We start from the raw sequence: 19,880 nt of genomic DNA, 5'->3' as shown, positions 1-19,880 counted from the left end.
ATCAGATCTGTCACCAACTAGCTCTTTGGCCTTATGCCCAGATCTTAGTTTCCCCAACTGTAAAATAAGGTAGTTGGAATTCAAGATTTCCAGAGTCCAATTTACCTCGAGCATTCTATGATTATGTTACCCAGTTATCCAAATGAAATATTTCTAGTTGAGACTAGATTAATAGTTACTCTGGCTACATCATAGTTTTATTTATTTTTATTTTAAAAACATGTCTTTATTGATTTCAGAAAGCAAAAGGGAGAGAGAGAGGTAGAAATATCAATGATGAGAGAGTCATTGATTGGCTGCCTCCTGCATGCTGCCTATTGGGTGGGGATAGAGCCCGTAACCCAGGCATGTGCCCTGACTGGGAATCGAACCCCGATCTCCTGGATTATAGGTTGATGCTCAACCGCTGAGCCATGCGAGCCAGGCTACATAACAGTTTTATTTTCACAGCTATTTTGGGGATTTTTAACCCAAAGCAGTGAGCAGCATGTGACTTCCTAACATTCCTAAAAATGATTTAGCAAATGGTTCTTTATATTTCATTGGGTCCTTCAGTGTCAAAATAAAATCTACTTTGTTTTAGTCTCCTAACAAAGCAACAATTGTTGGAAAAACAAAGTAGGAGCAAGAAATGGAAGTCATCAAATTGCCAAGCAAAGCAGTATGATAACATGTAATAAACTAAAGGCAATGCACAATTCTGGCCTTATATATTTATTTAATGTCATATAAAAGTTCTCCCAAAGAAGATCTTGAATTTCTTATTTCTGATTTTAAATCCATGTCCTAGACAGCAGCATCATTAATATTTATTTATTTATTTATTTATTTTTAAATATATCTTTATTGATTTCAGAGAGAGGAAAGGAGAGGGAGAGAGAGAGCTAGAAACATAAATGATGGGAGAGTCATTGATCGGCTGCAGCCTGCAACCCGGGCATGTGCCCTGACCGGGAATCGAACCCTGATCGCCTGGGTCCTAGGTCAACGCTTAACCACTGACTGAGCCACGCCCACCGGGCAGCATTATTAATATTTAAAATGGTAACTCTAGTGGGACATGCTCTTCTTCTAGGAAGAGTATCCCCTTCTAAGGAATGCCCCCTACTCTAGCTCCATATGTAGTTCCTGCTATGAACTCATCTCCACAGCAACAGTTCATTGATTGGCCCAGAAAGGAGCACATGACCAAAGAAAAACCAATTAATTTCTTCCCCAGCTATTTGGACTTGGGGCCAAGAGAGTAAGGGGAGTTTCCCCAGGAGTGCTGAACTTATTAAACACGTAAGCCCATGAGCCACAAGAGGCCTGAGTTCTGTCACATGGAAATTGGTTGTGGCAAGGTAGAAATAAAGAGATCTATATACAGAGAGAAGTGGAGTATATAAGCAGCTGGACAAAGACCCGTGGAGGACTAGATCTGAGAAAGATTTACAAGCTATAAGGCTATGAGAGAGGCACCACTCTTAGACCAGTGCAGATGACTAGCATGCTGCAGTAAATATCAGAGCAAAAGAGCCCATTTTAAAGGTGGTTAATGAGACTTAACCATGAGCGATTGCCAAAAGAACCATTTAAACATGGATCCATATAGGACATAGAATGGTTTGGTGACAATGAACAGAGCAAAATCAAGATGAGAAAAGTGGGAGTGAACATAGACCATGATACCATAGCTAATGGTTTACAGTAACTTCTTAGTGCAGAGAGACATAAGGTGAATACTCAGAGATGACTGAATTGATTTTGTATCATGTTTAAATTAACTATATAATAAGCTCAATGTAAGTTTTATTTCATAGCGTAGATTAGTGATTCATAATCAATCACTTTTATAATCTTTATGAATGAATTAACCCTACAAGGTATAGTTATAGAGATCTGAACTTGGAAGACCCCTCAATGGCAATTCCAACAACATTCAGATTTTCCCAGGATAAAGAGCAGATAAACTGCCCTCTTTAAGAGGATGGCCCAATCGTATCAACGTGGGCTCTGGGTTATGCAGGTCCCTGTCCTTTAGTTATGCTGATGCAGTCACTGCTCTCACAACTTGTGTTTATAACTCCTTGCCCTGTCTCCTCCCCCTGGAACACTTTCTATCTATTTTCCACCATCCCCCCTAATAAAATTTTATCTAATTTTTTTTAGATCCTACTCAAAATATCATCAATGTGATCTCTGTACCCCATGCAGTCTGAGTAGTTCTGGATCTTATAATCAGACATGTACATAACTTTTACAATAGTCGTCACATGGTCTCCAATAAGTGTTCACATGTCTGTCTTTGCCAGCTATGTTGTATACATCTCTGTACTCCCTGAATCTATCATTTAGTAGCCTGAGCTAAATGGCTACTAAATGAAAGCATGAATAAATAAATCCCCAATTTCTATGCATTACAATGGTTATAGTTTTTAAAATTTGTGACAAAATAGACTTTGTTGTAATTTTATATAGACATGGCGATAAAATTTTCTCTTGTATGTTCATTCTAGCTAAGTCTACTATCCATGGAGTATGGTCATCTGCTTACAACCTAAAAAAAAAGTACATGGTAGATGAGTTTGTTCCTCTCTGCACAAACATATCTCTCTCCCAAGCTCATTCTAGGAGATCTAAAAATGGAGGAAAGAGTTTAAAATTTTTTCTAATTCAGATTTATGGATATATTTCTAATTGGTTATAAAGTTATAAAAGGCAAAATTTGAGGCCAAAATGTGGAGGTTTTGCTAAATTTCATAGATTGTTGATCATACCCAGCTTCAGTTTCTTGGCCAGTGCGTCAATTTGAATTGTAGGATCGGATCCCATGGACAGGAAACATATCAGAGGTGTTCGTGTATCACTTTCTTCCCAAGTTTTTTCCAGGTTTAAGATAACCGGTTCTGTGTACTTCTCCTCCAGAGAATCTGCAATATACTTTCTTGCTTGAAAAACAGTACGGTCTGGGCACCAAGACCTAGAAATGAATACGAGTTAGAGGAAAAACTTTAGTCTGTTCATTTTTTTATCCTATTTAATTCTAAGCATGTAAAGAGCATATTTAATTAACAAAGGACAAAAAGCTAACTTCATCATGCAGATCTATGTAAGAGGGACGGCAAGGTCTTCTACTCCTGGATGAGTGCAAATTTAACCATGTGGTGTTGGTGCCAGGCATTGGCAAGTAGGGCGGAGCCAGTTACAACACAGTCTGTTGTCAGCCTGGAAGGGAACTTAGAAGTCAGCTGCTCCAAGTGTCTCATTTTCAGAAGAAACAGCAACTACTCTAAAATTTAATTGGCTTTTTAAAAAAAATACATCCATGATTTTCCCTTGTTACTGAGGCTATCAGCTTCAGGTAAGCAATTCCTCATTCAAACTAATACACAGGAGCACATTTACCCTTTGACAGACATTTATCGAGTAGCTACTATGCACCAGGCCCCGCTCAGCAGTGAAGCAGGAGGAGCTGGCCTGCCTCACACCAGGAAGCTCTGCAGGCTTCAGGGGGAGGACTGGTTTCAAAGTGTCAGAAGCAGGTTGATCAGCAAGCATTTATTTACTACCATCTGTGTTGCCTCCATTGTAGTAGGTTCTAAACACAATGACGCATTAAATAATGTCATTTGATATTTGATATTTTAAATCACAAATTCTACAGATTATATTATTTGTTTGACAAAGATTCAGTTTTAAAACAATGGATAAAAGACAGGAACATCTATTCCAATAAAAATAAGCTCTTCCAGACTCGGTAAATCATGAGGTCAGCATTGCTGACTGCTGTGATCACTTGCAGAGTGACAACATCCAGGCAACAACTTTTTGTAAGAAATGCAAGTTCAGGCAGCAACATAGCATTGGGAAAGACAAAAACTACTCCAAATTTTTCCTACATCTTTTTGTTAATCTTTTGTTGGTTTCATCTGCCCCTACCTCCACCCTCCTGCCTTGCCCACCAGTCTAGGCTCGCACTCTCTCTCTCTCACACACACACTGGTATTCTAATATAGAACCTTCTTTGAGCTACTGGATATTGAGAAAATGTGAAAAGTGTGAAGGAAAAGAAAAAAAAGAATGTCCTTCCTTAATATCAATTTTAAACTTTTGCTTCTAATAGTCAAGCCTGCATTATACATTTCAATAGTACAATATTCATGTTTTTTTCTCAGATGAAATTGAATTTCAGCTTATAAACTAATTGCTTTGTAACTTTGTGAATTCTATTTTTTAAAGAAGTAAATTCAACAATAAAAAATGAATAAAGTGAATAATAAAAGCATATTTTTCATGTTTTTTGCTGAAAGTACTATTATTAATATGTTGTCAAACCATACTATTCCCTGCCACTGCCACCATTTTATCTGCTTGTTAAGGAGCTAAAAATTGCCATCCCAAACTGCAACTTGAAAGCACATCCATTTCTTATAATAACTACTGGGACATATAATAACTCCTGGACAAGTAAACTCATTGAGGTAAGTTCCATAATGTGACAATACGATGAGTGATGCTTCCAGCTCTGATAATACCCATTCTCACCTGATGAGTAAAAGCTTGTGGCAGGTATCCAGTGAATCGCTATATCCATCAGGGATAATTTCTTCCTCTGGAGCATCTTTATCAAACCAGCTTTTCCATCCCTTCTCATTACGAGATATCTATGATAAACAAGCCAATTAGCGAGCCACAGGAATACATGTAGTTGAAATAATGAATCGGCAGAGGATTCTGAGTAACCTTAGAGGGTCATTCTTTCCAGGCACATCATTTTTCAAACATAACCATGCGTTTACATTTTTCTTCAAAATCAATGACTCCAATAACATGGATATTACTATTCTCTTTCAGTTTTTCCATTGCTTTCCTACACTGTTCACTGAGATTAGGACCATGTATCAATTACACTAAATGATTGGGCAGGAAAAAAAACACAGACCAGGGTTTCTTGACCTCAGCACTATTGACATTTGGGGCCAGATTATTTTTTGTTCAGGGGACTGTCCTATGCATTGTGGGATAAAGTTTTACAGCATCCCTGACCTCTACCCACTAGATGTCAGTAACACCACTCTCCCAATTCGTGACAATCAAAACTTCTCCAGAGATTGTAAATGCTCTCTCCTGGGAGGGGGGTGGCACACAAAGTTGCCCTTGGCTGAGAACCACTGATAGAGACCATTCTGATAAGCAAACCTCTAAATGTTGACCTCTACTTAAAATATTGATAGATAGCAAAATCAAAACTCATTTTCCTAGCGATCCCCAGCCTGAGACCTTAAACCTAAATCTTCCCAAGATCTGGTCTCGAACACCTGTTCTTTCAGAGCACGGAGAGAACCGCGGGCTTTCAGAGCATCACAAGGTGCTCTGTGAAGCCCGAGCACTAAAAACCAATGACAAAACTACATGTTGGCGAGCCTGACGCTGCTCCTCAGCGGCAATCAGGCCAGATTCCTCAGACGGAGTCTGCAAGCATATTTAAAAAGCAATGGTGCCCGGCCGGGTGTGGCTCAGCAGTTGAGCATCAACCTAGGATCCAGGCGATCAGGGTTCGATTCCCGGTCAGGGCACATGCCCAGGTTGTGGGCTCGATCAATGACTCTCATCATTGATGTTTCTATCTCTCTCTCTCCCCCCTTCCTTCCCTCTCTCTGAAATCAATAAAGATATGTTTAAAAAAATAAAAAATAAAATAAAAAGCGATGGTAAGTGCTAATAGCAAACAGCAAATGATAGCATAGCAGAAACTTACATGCCAGACCCAAGCACTGTCCTTTTTCCTCTCTTCTCTCCTCTTTTTACTGAGCCATAGAGAGGTTAAATAGCTGCCCAAAGTCCACATCATGTAAACAACTCATTAACTCGGTTGCTCCAACTTTGTCCCTGGGACACTAAACGATGGAGGAGGATTTCTGAAATGGTTCACAGCTGCCATCTTTCTCCTGGCTCTCCCTAGTTGGCTGCTCTCAAAGAATCTGCCTGGCACAAAGCTCCGCAGGCCTGGGTGCCGCTGGAGCCCCACCCTATTCACTGATACCTGCCCACTGCTACCCACAGCGCCCCCTGCAGGCCTGCTCCACACTAGCAGCTAGAGAGGAGGCACAAGAAGAGAGGGTGTTTATTCCCAGCCTCCACCTGCTAATTTTGACTCGACCATAGTAGAGCTTCCAAGGCAAGGTGCATTTGTGACAGGCAATGGGATAACTTCCAGCCCCTTGCTGCCCACCGCTATTTTCCACTCCTTTCCCGGTCCCTCTCTCTTAGCAGAAACCACCTCCAGGTGTTAAGCAGTTTGGCTGGGGATGCAAAGGCAGGGCAGCTTCTGTTTGAGGCTATTTTTATTTCAATTGCTGACACCCACTCAGCTGGGAGACTGATCTCCTTCTACTGCTTCCCTTCCTTCCCACAGAGAGGCCAATTCGGGGCCGAGGTCCGCCTGATGGCAGGTCCCCAGTGAACTTCTGCTGCTTTATTGAGAACAACTCTTTCCTTCACGCCTGGTCCATCTGATGGTGTAAAAGGAGTTGGACACATTTGATAAAGGGTTAATATCCAAAATATATGAGGAACTCATACAACTTAACAAAAGGAAGACAAATAATCCAATTAAAAATGGGCAAAGGACCTAAATAGACACTCCTCCAAAGAGGACATACAGATGGCCAAGAGACATATGAAAAAATGCTCAAAGTCACTAATCATCAGAGAGATGCAAATTAAAACCACAATGCGGAATCACTTCACACCTATCACAATGGCTGCCATCAACAAATCAATGAATGACAAGTGCTGGCAAGGGTGTAGAGAAAAGGGAATCCCAGTACACTGCTGGTGGGAATGCAGACTGGTGCAGCCACTATAGAAAGCAGTAATTTCAAAAAATTAAAAATGGAACTGCCATTTGACCCAGTGATCCCACTTCTAGGAATATATCCTAAGAAACCTGAAACACCAACCACAAAGAACTTATGCACCCCTATGTTCATAGCAGCACAATTTATAATAGCTAAGATCTGGAAACAGCCCAAGTGCCCATGAGTAGATGAGTGGATAGAAAAGCTGTGGGACATTTACACCATGGAATACTATGCAGCTGTAAAAAAGAAGGATCTCTTACCCTCTGGGACAGCATGGAGGGACCTGAAGAGTAATATAAAGTGAAATAAGCCAGGCACAGAAAGACAAGTACCACATGATCTCACTCATATGCAGAATCTAATAAACAAAATAAACTGATGAACAAAATAGATCCAGAGACACAGAAGCATGGAACAGACTGAGGGATCTCAAAGGGAAGGCAGGGATGGGAGAGTGGGTGGGGAGAAATTAATGAAAGAACTTATATGTTTATAAGCATAACCCATGGACACAGACATTGGTATGGGGAAGGCCTGGGGGTAGGGTGGATGCAGAGTGGAGGGGATCAGTGGGGGGAAAAAGGGGACATCTGTGATACTTTCAACAATAAAGATAAATAAATAAATAAATAAATAAATAAATAAATAAATAAATAAATAAATAAATAAATAAAAAAGGAGCTGGAGAGAAATAACTCAAGTGGTCAGGGACCCAGCCTGAGGTTAAATTACAGCCTCCCTCTTCATTGGCGACGTGGCCTCAGGCAAGTACTTGACCTCTTTGAATCTCAGTTCTGTCATCTATAAAGCAGATCAGGAACACTTCCCTTGCAGGGTGACTGTTGACGCCAGATACATAGCCTGCGGTCAGCAGTAGTAGCTACCAGATTCTACAGCGAGGGTACTTATAACCTCAAAGGCAGAGGCAAACCGTCACGCGTAGCCCGATACTGGTAGAACTCCCAAGCAGGGGCCCGGGTTTTGAGTGGCTCTTCCCGTGGTGCCTGAAGATCTCCCTTACCCTGTCCCCCAGCAGACAAAGACCACTTTTTTTTTCCTTCAAAGTATCTGTTTGGGCTTAGGGGACTCATCTGTGGCTGTATTACACAACAATGCTTACTGCCCCCATAGATGGAGTCCAGGGACTTTATCTAACTGCATCCGAACCAACTATGGCTGAATAGGTAAAGAATCTATCTACATGGTATTCTAGAAACACCACTAAATGGACACACATGGTTTACACACTCGGGGTGGAGGGAGGGGGAACTGAGGGAAGGGAATCACATGATGACAGCGCGAGGAGTCTGCCACCTTGTAGTCTACCTGCCACCTCGTCTGTCCACTGTCACAAAAAAAGACGATTATCAGCATTGACACGGGGATACTGCAGGCCCTCCGTCACTGACAAGCAGTTGTAACCAACAGACCCTAAGAATAAACAACTATATCTAGTCTGAGTTGCACAACTGTTTTGAAGTGAGAGCTGACTCAACAACTAATCAATCCACAATATCAAATTTACACTTTTAAATAAGAAAAGCTACAAGTAAATCAGGACCAGTTTCACCATTTTCAACATAATATGTCACCATTTTACATTTGCACCATTAAAATGATTGACTTTTTAATTTTATTTCTTTTTTTAAATTTTTTATACTTGTCTGCAGGTGACTGGCAGCAATGGCTGTTTGTCATGCTGCTGATTTACCTCCAAAGGTTTGTTTAGCGCATCAGAAACATCTTTTCTCTTGACATGAAAAAAGACATGAAATGTGCACAAAATGATTGATTTTTTTAAAAAAGGACCACAACGTCTTAATTTGCCTCAAATTCAAATGGCACAAATTATTTAATCACAGGCAGAAGTAAAAATACAAAAACATCAATAATCTACAATAAAAGGGTCCACCCACTGGTTCCGATTCTGAGAGCAGTCCAAGCAGGCTTGTAAATGACCCATGCCCAGCACACAAAAGGAAAAGGCAGCATCCTGCACGAGGAAGGGTTCCTCTGTCCAAACTCTCCCCGGAGAACCCAGAGCCTTAAAGCTACACGGTTGTGCTGACTCCTTTGTGTGAAGGACTTGTCACTAGGAGGCCCCAGTTAAAACGGCAGGGTGTGCTTGGGTGTACAGATGTGTGCTTTTCCCCAGCCCCTTGTTACCTGGTTCATAATTTCTGCAAACTGCGGGAGTTTACTCAGCTCCACAAGGTTCAGCCAGGTCATATCGAGGATCCAGCGGAAGGGCTTGGGAGGGCAGGCTTTCAGGTCCAGGGCCGCTCCACCTGGGGAAGGGCGGCGGTGGACCCAGGTCAGCTCGTGCTTCACTTTTAGGAATTTTTTGCAAGTCATGAAAATGAGATAACCATATCACAGAAAATGGGAAAATTGGAGAATAGTCATATTACAGAAAATGCGCGTATCTTTTTTTTAGTATATTTCCTTCAAGTCTTAGTGTTTTATTTACTGATTTATACCATCTTATAAAATACAGATGGTATAATTCCTTGTCATTTTCCCCTGAAAAGAACTGTTCTCAGTGACTGTGGCTGTTTGCTTTTTATTGCTTTTTTAACAATCTGAAATGTACAATTTTGATATCAATGAATAGGCTGATCTTTTCATGTGTGATTTTAAAAATCATATCTTAGTCATCACTCCTCCAGAACTTCCGTACTCAATACTGTTGGTTACCAGGTCAAAAAGATGGGAGATGGACAGATTGCTATAATAGAGCTGTGAGGCCTTAAGGGGGAAACAAATATTCACTCATTTATTCAACAAATATTTATTAAGTGTACCTGGCATATGCCGGGCACTGGGAATAAAGCAGAGGAAATAAGCAAGGCTCCCGCTCTTGTGGAACGTGAATTACAGCGTTCAGTTGTTTTGAATGAGCATACCCAATGTGGCCACCTTCCACCCAGACACTTGACTGTATTTACAATTTCAGGATCCCTCTGTTGTGTGTCTTTAGTAATGTTTTATCATAATAATTCCAGCTCTAGTTTAATTCAGATTATACAAAATAGTGATTCTGGAACTTTTAAATCCCATTATCCCCCTGAAGAACTAATGGAATCCCTCCACTTCATATGTCAATTTTTGGGCAAAAAGGGCCCGCACCCTCAGCACCTTCCTGAGATGGTGAATGAACTGAAGCACTCCTTCCACACACCCTTTGTTCCACCCACAGGGCCAGCGATTCGAGTGCCACCACACCTTTAGACAGTGAGACCTTCCTCACCACCTGCCCCAGGCGACCAGGCGAGGGAGAAAGCCACACTCCACCAGTTCTGCTAACGCCCAGTTTACTGGAGAAGCAACTACTGGAATCACCTGCAGACCTAAGGGATCTATTCTTGGAGGCAGAGACAAAGTCATCCTTTTCTTCTTGGTTGTTTCCAAAACAATCTGTTCACCATTAGCCTCAAAGGCATCAGCAGAGGACATTCAGGCTACAGTGGAGTTTCTGAACCTGTCGTGAACCTAAACTAACCCAAAACAATCACAGTCTATACCCCAAATATCCTGGCTCTGACACTCGGTAGCTGCATAAACTTGGGTAAAGAACTCAGTTTCTCTTTCCTCTTCTGTCACACATATATAATAACAGAATCTACCAGATTGGTTGCTGTGAAGATTAAATAAATTTTTGTATGTAGAAAGCTTAGAACAGTCTTAGTCCACAGTCAAAGCTATGCCATCATTAGCTGTGGTTTTGACATTAACTCTCTGCTTTGGAACTCAGGTCCAACCCAACCAGGAAGGTGTCCTTTGTCCTTGGTTTATGACAACAGAATGGCGGTCTCTTTGTAAAACAACGAGGCAGGGAAAACAGGTATATCAATTACTCTACAATGCAGGATTGCCCCTGGTATCTGCTTCATTTCCCACTGTTCTGACACTGTCCGTTGAAAGAGAATCAGAGGAACCTTCCAAATACTGTGGACAATCAATTGGAACTGAGGCAAAGGGGCAGTCCTTCCTGGGAAACCATTTCTGCGGTGATAAATAAGCTTCCTTCCTTCCCTTGTAAGCACTGAGTTCAAAATGATGAAAAATATCAGTGATCGAAGGGCCGAATTTGTTAACTTTGTGAAAAACATTAAAAACAAAGTCATACTATCTTTTAAAAAATAATTTGGTCAAAATTTAAGCCAGTTCAAAACTAATCCAAACTGTACAATAAGCCAGCTTTGGATTGTCATCGTTGTTGTTTTTTAAAAAAACTACCTCTTTTACTGCTGAGTTGATTGTACTTCTGTCAATCAACCTATCACACGATCCCAAATTAATCTTCCTAAAGCACTGGTCTGCTCATGCTACTTCCTGCTCATAAAGCATTCGATGGCTCCCTATTGCCCACTAAATTAAATCCAAACGGCTCTCACTGGCTCTCCCGGCCCTGTACAATCTGGTTCTCTGACTCTCAATTTGATGAAATGAAGTCACAGATGTGTTCTCACCACAACCCATATGTGCAGCCTTCTTTATTTTTCTGTGTCAAATCTAAATCTCCTCACGAATTCCTTCCCCCCATGTTGCTATGCTTCTCAGCCTCCTCTGATTTACATACTTGGTCTCACAGAATCCCATCCCTTTCAGGTAAGAGGCCTTGTTTGCTGGGTTTGTTGGGCAGGGAGAGGTGAGGGGGGCAGGTACTGTGTCTTGATAAGGAGGGTGCCTCAGATCTACACATACCCTCTAATCTCTACGTGTCTTGGTGCCGGGCTGGGATCCTGTACTGTCTCCTCTGAGCATGTCCTGTCTGACCTGTAGGCACACAGGGCTGTTATCCAGAGACTGGTCCTGTCTCCAAGTGAAGGACCCCTGCTCTGCAGCTTCTTGGCTTATAGCCCAGGCCTCCGGTGTGTACCAGCCCCCTCACATTTCTATGTCCACACTGCTGCCTGCGAAACCTCACATCTGTCCATCAGCCACTCTCTCCACCAACACTGCAGAGCAGCTCCCATGCCGGGTGGGGCTCTGAGTAGAGCACAGGGCATCTTCTGCCTGGGTGTTTCTCGAGCAACCGCCTCCACCCACCTCCTTCTTCCTCTGACTCCTGTGTCCTTCCATGACCCCTTGTGGACCAGGGGCCAGGTTTCCCACTTCTTTCTCTGTCATTCCTGTCTCCTGCCCAGGGGTCATACTAGCAGGTGGGACTCAGGAAGCAAAGCCAGCTCACCAATGAGGAAAAATCCACAAGTACACTTGCCATCCCACTGGTGTCCCGCAGACAGGAGGCCTTCCTAAGTTGTGAGGCCCATTTCGCTCCCACTGCTTCCTACAGCCCCACACGTTTCAGTGTCCCTCCTCCCCCTTGCCCAGTGCCCCAAGCACTGAGGCTGCAGCCCCAAGTCCAAGTGAGAGCTTCTAGGTGACTGAAGTGAGTCCAAGCAGCTTTCTAGGTTTGGTAAATTCAGGCTCGTTTTATTTAAATGTCACAGAGACCACCCATACTTCTGGACCCTCCTCTACAGAGCCTGCCCTGACTCTCCAGGTGACACTTATCCTTCCCCCAGGGCCCCACTGCCCCCTCTATGTGAGGAACCAGTGATCACTCCCTAAGATCACACTGCTAGTCAGTGGCTGAGTCGGGTTCATCTCCCTGGTTCCCAGTCCTGGCAAAGCCTTACTGCACCACACTGTTAACACCTACATACAACTGCAGACACCAGCTTCTCCAGGTGTACTAGACCTGAGAAAAATATGAGCCAAGTGACATATCCCAACTTCCTTTGTGAGAGCAAAAACATTAAGGGCAGGTGCGAGGAGTGGCAGGCCAACAGTGAGGAGCCATGAATGGTGTCTGAGTGAGGACAGACACAAGCAGGAGAATTTCCAAAGCTCTCCCTTGTGAGGAACAGACAGGGCGAGAGTGGAAGCAGAGGCCCTGTGGGAGACTGCGGCCTGAACAGGGGCAGCGGGGATGGAAAGGGCTGGGCTCAGGAAATACTGCGGTGGCTGGAATGCCAGGGCTTAGCTGTTTACTGGAGTGGGGAATGAAGAGCAGCTAATGGAAAGTCAAAGAAGAAACTCCAGTGATTATGCAAAGCTGTTTACGATGCTTCTTAACCAGTAATCTAACCTGGATCTGAGGCAGAAATTAACTAAGGAATGAGAGTAGTAAGTCACAGGCTACTGCTTATTGTCAACTGGACGTGACGATGAAGTGTATCCTGTCCTCTCGCCTTGCAGTGTGAACTTGGAAATGCTCTGCATTTTCTTCAATATGACCTTGGCCTTGGTGTTATTCGATGCCCAACTTTGCCTGTCTGACTTCTAAGTGGTCTGCCCTGTCAGCTGGGTGTGTCAAATCCAAGACAGCTGTGTAGTCACCAGGGCTGTGGGAACAGTCAGTTCCCTTCTCCCCAACACATGGGACAGCTGCATTTCCCTGCTCTCTTTCAAGTTAGACCTGGCCACATGTCTTGCTTTGGCTAATAAAATATGACTGTGACATGTGTTACTTATGGGGTAACTTTTAAGAGCCAGCACACAATTTGCCACTCCCATCCCTCTGCCATAGTAATTACAGAAACAATTTGGATTCCCGGGTGACCATAGTAAGCACGTCGGAGAGAGGGTGGAGGAGATGTATGTCTCTGTGTGTTAAGCCATTGAAATTTGGGGGTTGTTCTCATGGCCACAAAACCAAGCCTGTACCTACTGAAACTAGGTTCCAAAATCACACTCATTGTGTGTGTGGAAATCTCTGCACAGACCAGAACCTCATTTCTGACCCCTCTCTTGGCTCTGCTCTGGTTCATTTTACTGCCATGACCCCTCACCTGTTTCTTCCTTTCCACCCCCCCATTGTCTTTACCCTACTCTGGGGAAGCCTTTCCTGGGGGGGGAGGTTATAATAGACTCCCCTGATCCTCTTTTCTCTAATCCTGCACATGTCTGCCAGAGTAATTTTCCTAAAGGACCACAGAAGGCTCCCGAAGGACCACATCACTACCTGCATGACACCTGTTTCTCACTAGATCGAGAAGACCCTTCCTAGGAATCCAGGCTCACCAATTTACATGCTCCACTCATCTCTTTCCTATGCTGTTCTGTCTCTACCTGTCCTTCAGCGGCCATTTCAAATGCCACTTTCTTTCTTTTGGGTGGGGGGTAGCTAGAAAATGATTTATTAAACTACATGCAAAGAGCAAAAAACATAAAGAAAAGATTGGAACATTTTCCCATGTATCCAGTAACCTGAAACATTCATGGCTTCCCCTGCAAAGGTGTATTTTCTAAGGAGCATTTTTTATCTCACCAAGCACATGTAATCTTTCCCTCCTTCTAGACTAACACTTTGTTTTTAGCTCTCTTACAACACTTAGGTTATTCTGCCTTGTTTTGCAGTTATTTTTAAAATTATTTTTATCCCCTTTATGAGACTGCCATTTCTCTTCAAACAATGTATGGTTTATCTTTGTATCCCAAACACTAGCATGCTGGGTTTGCATAGCATGTGCTTAATAAATACTTGTTTTACTGAACAGAATGAAAATACTTTTTGTCATACTTACAATTTAGCATGGAGATAAGCAATGAAATGGGATTAACTTCTACGAGGCACAAGTGCGCTTTTCCACCATCTTATAAATCATTACTCAACCTTGCTTAAGGAATTACTCTCCTGCCATAGAAAGCTCATCACCAGCAACACTCTTCCACCCTTTGGCATTCGGTCTTCTAATCACAAGCAACAATGACCAAACTTCATTTAATTACATAGCTAAAGTTAACACAGACCTGAAATAAGTTACCTTGAGTAACCAGAGCACAATGAATGGAAATCAGGAAAAAAGGGGTATAAATAAAGAGCTTCACTTTCCTTGGGACATAAATTGCTCTACCGTATTATAAAATTGAGTCCACAGCAGGCCAAAGAGCACATCAAAAGCAATATCCTTTACATACTCCCTCCATATTCCAAATCCTTCACCTTTAATGAGAGCCTGGAACTCTCGGTGCTTCACTGTTCCTCTCTGGAGGTCGATCTTCAAGGTCATGAGGAGTACAAAGAGGAATTTGTGGTTTTCGTACAGGCCTCTGACAGAGTATATAAAAACTTCATATGTCAGGTACTCGATAATATTTGTAATTCTCTTTTGAGGGAGTGGAGACTTCTCAGATCTGCAATACATTTTAAAAATTAAAGAAATAGGAATACAAACAAAAATTTTAAGTTACTGCTCTCGGGGGAAGGCAGCGGGCCCACCTGGCCATGGACTGGTCAAACAACTTCAAGAACTGAGCCAGGGAGGTCTGGTACATGATGTTGACCATGCTCATCTCTGTGATGAGAAAGTAGAGGATGCTCCCTCGGGTGGCTGCAGGCCGGAACTCCTCCTGAGCCAGGTTGATCTTGACCTCTGTTTCCGCGGCCACATGTAGCTTTTCACTCACTTCAGCCGCTGTCAGCTTGGTGGTTCGGAGGACACCAATGAGAGACTCATCATCTACCAAGGAACCTAATGACCAAACAGGAAGAATGTAGAAACCACAGACCACAGAGGGGGAAGCTGGAAGTGACACCTCCATCATCACGCTGATGGCCCCCTCAAATGTCACAAGCTTGTCTGCCCTGCTGGGCTCACAGTGGTGCTGACTCTCAACTGCTGCTTGAGTAGAACGGTTCTTCCAGTGGTGGAAGTGTCTTACCAGGAGAAAAATCCTAATTTTATTTTTAGTTTTACCCTTCATATTGTTTTTAATAGAAATAACACATCTATGACAGTAAATTCAATTTTAAGATACAGAAAGACGCAGGACATGCTGAGCTAATGGTCATGAGATCTGCAACAGCAGGGCTCTGGCCCAGCCCAGAGTTCAGGGTGGGGCCAGGGCTGCAGGAGGGCGTGAAGGTACTCTGATGGGCCTGCAAGGTCCACTGTGGAAGTCAAACTGCGATTAACCTCACAGGAAAGAGTTCTTGAGCGGCACACTCGTGGTGGGTCAGGAGAGGGGCCCTCAGCTCTTTGCTAGTATTTAGAATCCCCACAGGTATCTGAATGGTGGGAGGATGCACTACACCAAGAGACGGACGACTTCACTGGCACAAGCAGTGCAATTAAGGCAGAAAAAAGGACTTCTCTTTGAGGTCACCTAAAACGTTGTGGTAGAGACTGCTGTGAGAGTAATGCACAATGCTCTTCTGGGAGGTTAAGGCCTACAGTGCTGCTGGAAAGTAGTAGACTTCCGAGAAATGGTAGAATTCACATTGCAGTAAGCTGCCTAATAACCAGAACGCTATAGTATTTGCTGATTTTATTTTCTTGGGATAAAATATTTTTACATATTCAGAGAGAGCACATCCCCAAATCAGGGTTTGGTGCAATGATCTGACTGCCGAGAGGAGAACCTGCCCCTGACGTCTACATGAGAGGTCAAGTCAGATCAAGAGTCACTGGGCCTTGGGTGCCCAAGTGCCTCCACACAGATGACACACCTCATACCCACTGTGGTAACTGATTTCAACGCCAACTAAAAAGTCAATCTAAAACAATAGATGGAGCACATTAGTTTCCTTCGTGCAAGCAAATTAGCCTATTATGTGTTATCTGGCTCTATTGGGAGCCCTTCTTTTCTCAGGAGGGAGCAGTTATATCAAGAAAACTGTGTTATTCTCAAATGCTCAGACTCTATTTGCTAATTCAAAAATCAGATTCTCTGCTGTCCCTCTTTAATGTCTACATGGAAATTGCCTCACTTGTTTTTGCATTGATAACTCGACTATTTCCTAACATCTGTAATCATGGGTCCATTGAAAAGAAGGTACAAGAAATCCTTATTCAGAATTCATTATTTGATTACTTCTTGATAACACAATACCTTTGGTAGCACTTAATTTGTAGAGGAGGTTATCTTCAAGTTCTTTCATCTTCCGCTTATTAAAAGTCACATCCTCCATAAGTTTAACCCTCTCAGACTCTAGCTCCTGTTATTAAGAAATCCAAAACAACATCAGAATGTTACCAGTTACTATGGAAAATCCAATTTACTAGTGTTTATTGTAAATTTTTAAAAGCTTAACCCAAAGTGCCTTTTGAATGACAAGAAATTGCTACCTTTAGTCAAACCTATCTTTCTGTATTTTTGTTTCTCTGGACAGTTTTTTAAAAATATGCCCAGTAGCATTAAGTTTCCATAGCACTTACACTGGCACGCATAAGATTACCCTGCTTAAATAATTCTGCTCAATTATCCCCAGCTGTCTTTCCAGCTCTCAGTTTATTTAAATTAGTGTCCCATTCTTTTGGCCCTATTTCCATATTGCCTCGGGGAGAAATGTTAACCTTATTTGCCATCAGAAGTAATAGGAACAAAGAGGCATTAATTACTATCAAGAAATCATGAGGCAACCCAAGCCAAAACTGAGCTCTTCACTTGGGACCTGCCTATAGGAACTCCAGGTACCTGGTTTGGCATAGCCAGTTGCCAATACAAATCCATTTTCCATTATTTTGCACCTCCTTCTATCAGAGGGGCTAAATTGGATATTTGGGAGGTATTTTTTTCTACATAAATGATGTATTTTTTTAATTATATTTTGAAAAATTTCAAACTTTCAGAAAAGTTGCAAGACTAGTACAATGAACTCTCATAAACCCGTGACCTAGATTCACCAAATAACATTTTGCTTTATCACTCTTTTTCTATATATATTTATTATCATTATTGTCATTATCATTATTGCTGAACCATTTGCTGATGTCATGATCCTTTATCCCTAAAAACTTTATTAGCAAATCTAAGATCCAAGACATTCTCTTACACACCACAGAGCAATTTTCAAACTCAGGAAATTTAACATGGATATAATACTCTGACTAAATATACAGTAAACTGAAATAGTCTCAATAGCATTCTTTATAGCACTTTTTGAAAACCTTATAGAGAATCACACCTTGTACTTAGAACTGTGTTAGAAGGAGTTTTTAAACTACTTAGTTGAGCAAGTTTCTTGAAAAACTGCTTCAGAAATTCCACCACTTTCAGAAGGTCTCCTAAACCAATTCATCATTCGAAAGCCACAGCATAGCATCCATCTGTATATCTACTATGACATGCACTTCAATCTGTGTGCAGCTCATGTCCCTCCGACTAGAGTCCATACTTCTAAAGGGCAGGAACTTGCCCTGTTCATTCCTATATTCTTGACAGCACTTATCTCAAGGCTTTGCAGAGAATGGGCTCAACCCAACGAATATTTGTTAGATTGAAGCAAGCAGGATTTAGTTTATCAACTTTATTTTACACCTGGGGAAACTGAGCACCCAGGAATATCAACTCCAAATAGCGTCTCAATACCATGTGCACAGCTAGTTACTGGCAGAGAAAGGCCTAATACCCTTCTTCTTCAGCTCCAAGACCAGGGCACACGGTGCACAGGACCAGGACACATGGTGCACAGGACCGGGGCACACAGTGCACAGAACCACGGCACTATCAGGTGTGCAGCATTTGACAGGGTGGCGATGAAGATCATGGCTGTGTTTGCCAGGGAATAGCTAACGAATTGTTTTCATTAAAAGTCACCCCTGGGTGGCAGTATAGGAGCACGTGGACAAAATGAATACCGTTAGCTTCCTTTTCTGTATGATTTGGAAAAACAAGCACCACAGTACACTGGATGCTTGAGAGCTTTACAGCATGACCCGTAACGTTTATCTAGGAGGTCTGGCAGGATGGAAAGCCTGTGTGCTCTCGTCAGTTAAGACCCTATTCTCTCCGGCCTCCATTTGCTCACCTGTAAAATGGGGTGTAAGAGCAAGATTACTAGGAGGATTAAACATTATGGTCAGGATCACCTCCTGTAGATTAAGTGTGCATTTTGTTTTCTCCGGCAAGGCTGGTGTGAACATCTTAGCACCTTTCTTGAAGAGGAAGCTAAGGCCTAGAAGAATGGGTGTGGGTGCTCAGGGGACCTGGAGTGTAGCCTACCTTAGACAGTGGAGTGGCCCGCCTTACAGAAGTTAGTGCAGCCTGCATGGGGGATCTGACCAGTGAGGAGTCATCCCGGACCACAAAAGAAGGACTAGTTTTCAATAGTGACATCATGAGGCCCCAAGAGGTGATGGAGACAATGAACTGAGGGGCCCATGCTCTCTGTGCCTGGCTGTGCAAGTGGAATGGATTCTCTTCTGGATTGCATAAAGCCTGGGTTGTTTTTGTTATCTAGGATTAAACAGCTAATGAGTGTGGAAGCTGGGGGGACTATGCCTTTCACTGCACCAGGCTGGCCACCATTCCAGGTTGCACCAGGTGAACCACTTCTATGTACCAGGTGAGATTTCCCTATTTGTTTACTGTTTATTTCTTTGGTGTCAGTATCATCCCTCCTTCCATTTTTGAATGTCTTTCCTCTGTGTTTGTGTCCATCTATTTGGATCTCTTGCCTTTCCTCCGTTCCTTGTCGAGTCTTCTCCTGCCATTCTTTTTCTCACCCTCCCATTTTATGCCTCTCTGGTCATACTATTTTGAGCCTTGCCTTTTCCCTGAACCCTTAAGGCTAATTATAGTTAAGCAAATACAAACTTTCTTCGATTTTATGCAAATATATTTTATATGTGCAAATATATAAAATTACAGTTTATGTATAACACTTAATATTTTAAGATTTATCCTAACAATTAGTTTAATCTGTACCAATCTCTTAGAACTACCCAGTCTTAAGTTGTTCTTTGTTTTATTAGAACCCTCAATTATACTTAAGTTCCCTGCTTTAGTGCAAATTTCACTTAATTAAAAATATGGCTCCCTATACCATTAGCTTATTAGGTTGTAGTAGTTAAAACTACTACAGTGGTAATAACACTCATTCAGAGCATTTTTTCTGCAGGATCGCTATTCTATTGAATTTTTCAGGAATACCCATGGCCATCCATCCAAAGGACTATAGAGATGAAAGTCAACATTTCCAAAGGTCTAAAGACAGGTGTAGGCAGTGGAAATGGGGGTATGTGTGTGTTTGAAGATGGAGGAGGAGAGGTGAGTTAGTTACATGATTTCTTGACAGGACTT

General features: G+C 42.4%; 1 protein-coding gene across 1 annotated transcript in view; it reads right to left on the bottom strand.

Moving 5' to 3' along the window:
- DNAH8 (dynein axonemal heavy chain 8) overlaps positions 1-19,880 on the bottom strand; it is a 248,175-nt gene that overhangs the window by 56,417 nt on the left and 171,878 nt on the right. The window contains exons 76-81 of the mRNA XM_081141591.1: positions 16,689-16,794; positions 15,076-15,328; positions 14,800-14,990; positions 9,012-9,133; positions 4,528-4,646; positions 2,760-2,962 (exon numbers count right to left, since the gene is read on the bottom strand). Coding sequence (XP_080997717.1) covers positions 2,760-2,962; positions 4,528-4,646; positions 9,012-9,133; positions 14,800-14,990; positions 15,076-15,328; positions 16,689-16,794 — 994 coding nt within the window. The remainder of the gene's footprint in view (positions 1-2,759; positions 2,963-4,527; positions 4,647-9,011; positions 9,134-14,799; positions 14,991-15,075; positions 15,329-16,688; positions 16,795-19,880) is intronic.

The sequence above is a fragment of the Miniopterus schreibersii genome, assembly GCF_964146895.1.
Source record: "Miniopterus schreibersii genome assembly, chromosome: 6".
Taxonomy (NCBI): domain Eukaryota; kingdom Metazoa; phylum Chordata; class Mammalia; order Chiroptera; family Miniopteridae; genus Miniopterus; species Miniopterus schreibersii.
Note: the sequence above shows the minus strand (reverse complement) of the source record. Positions and strands in the feature narration are given on the sequence as shown.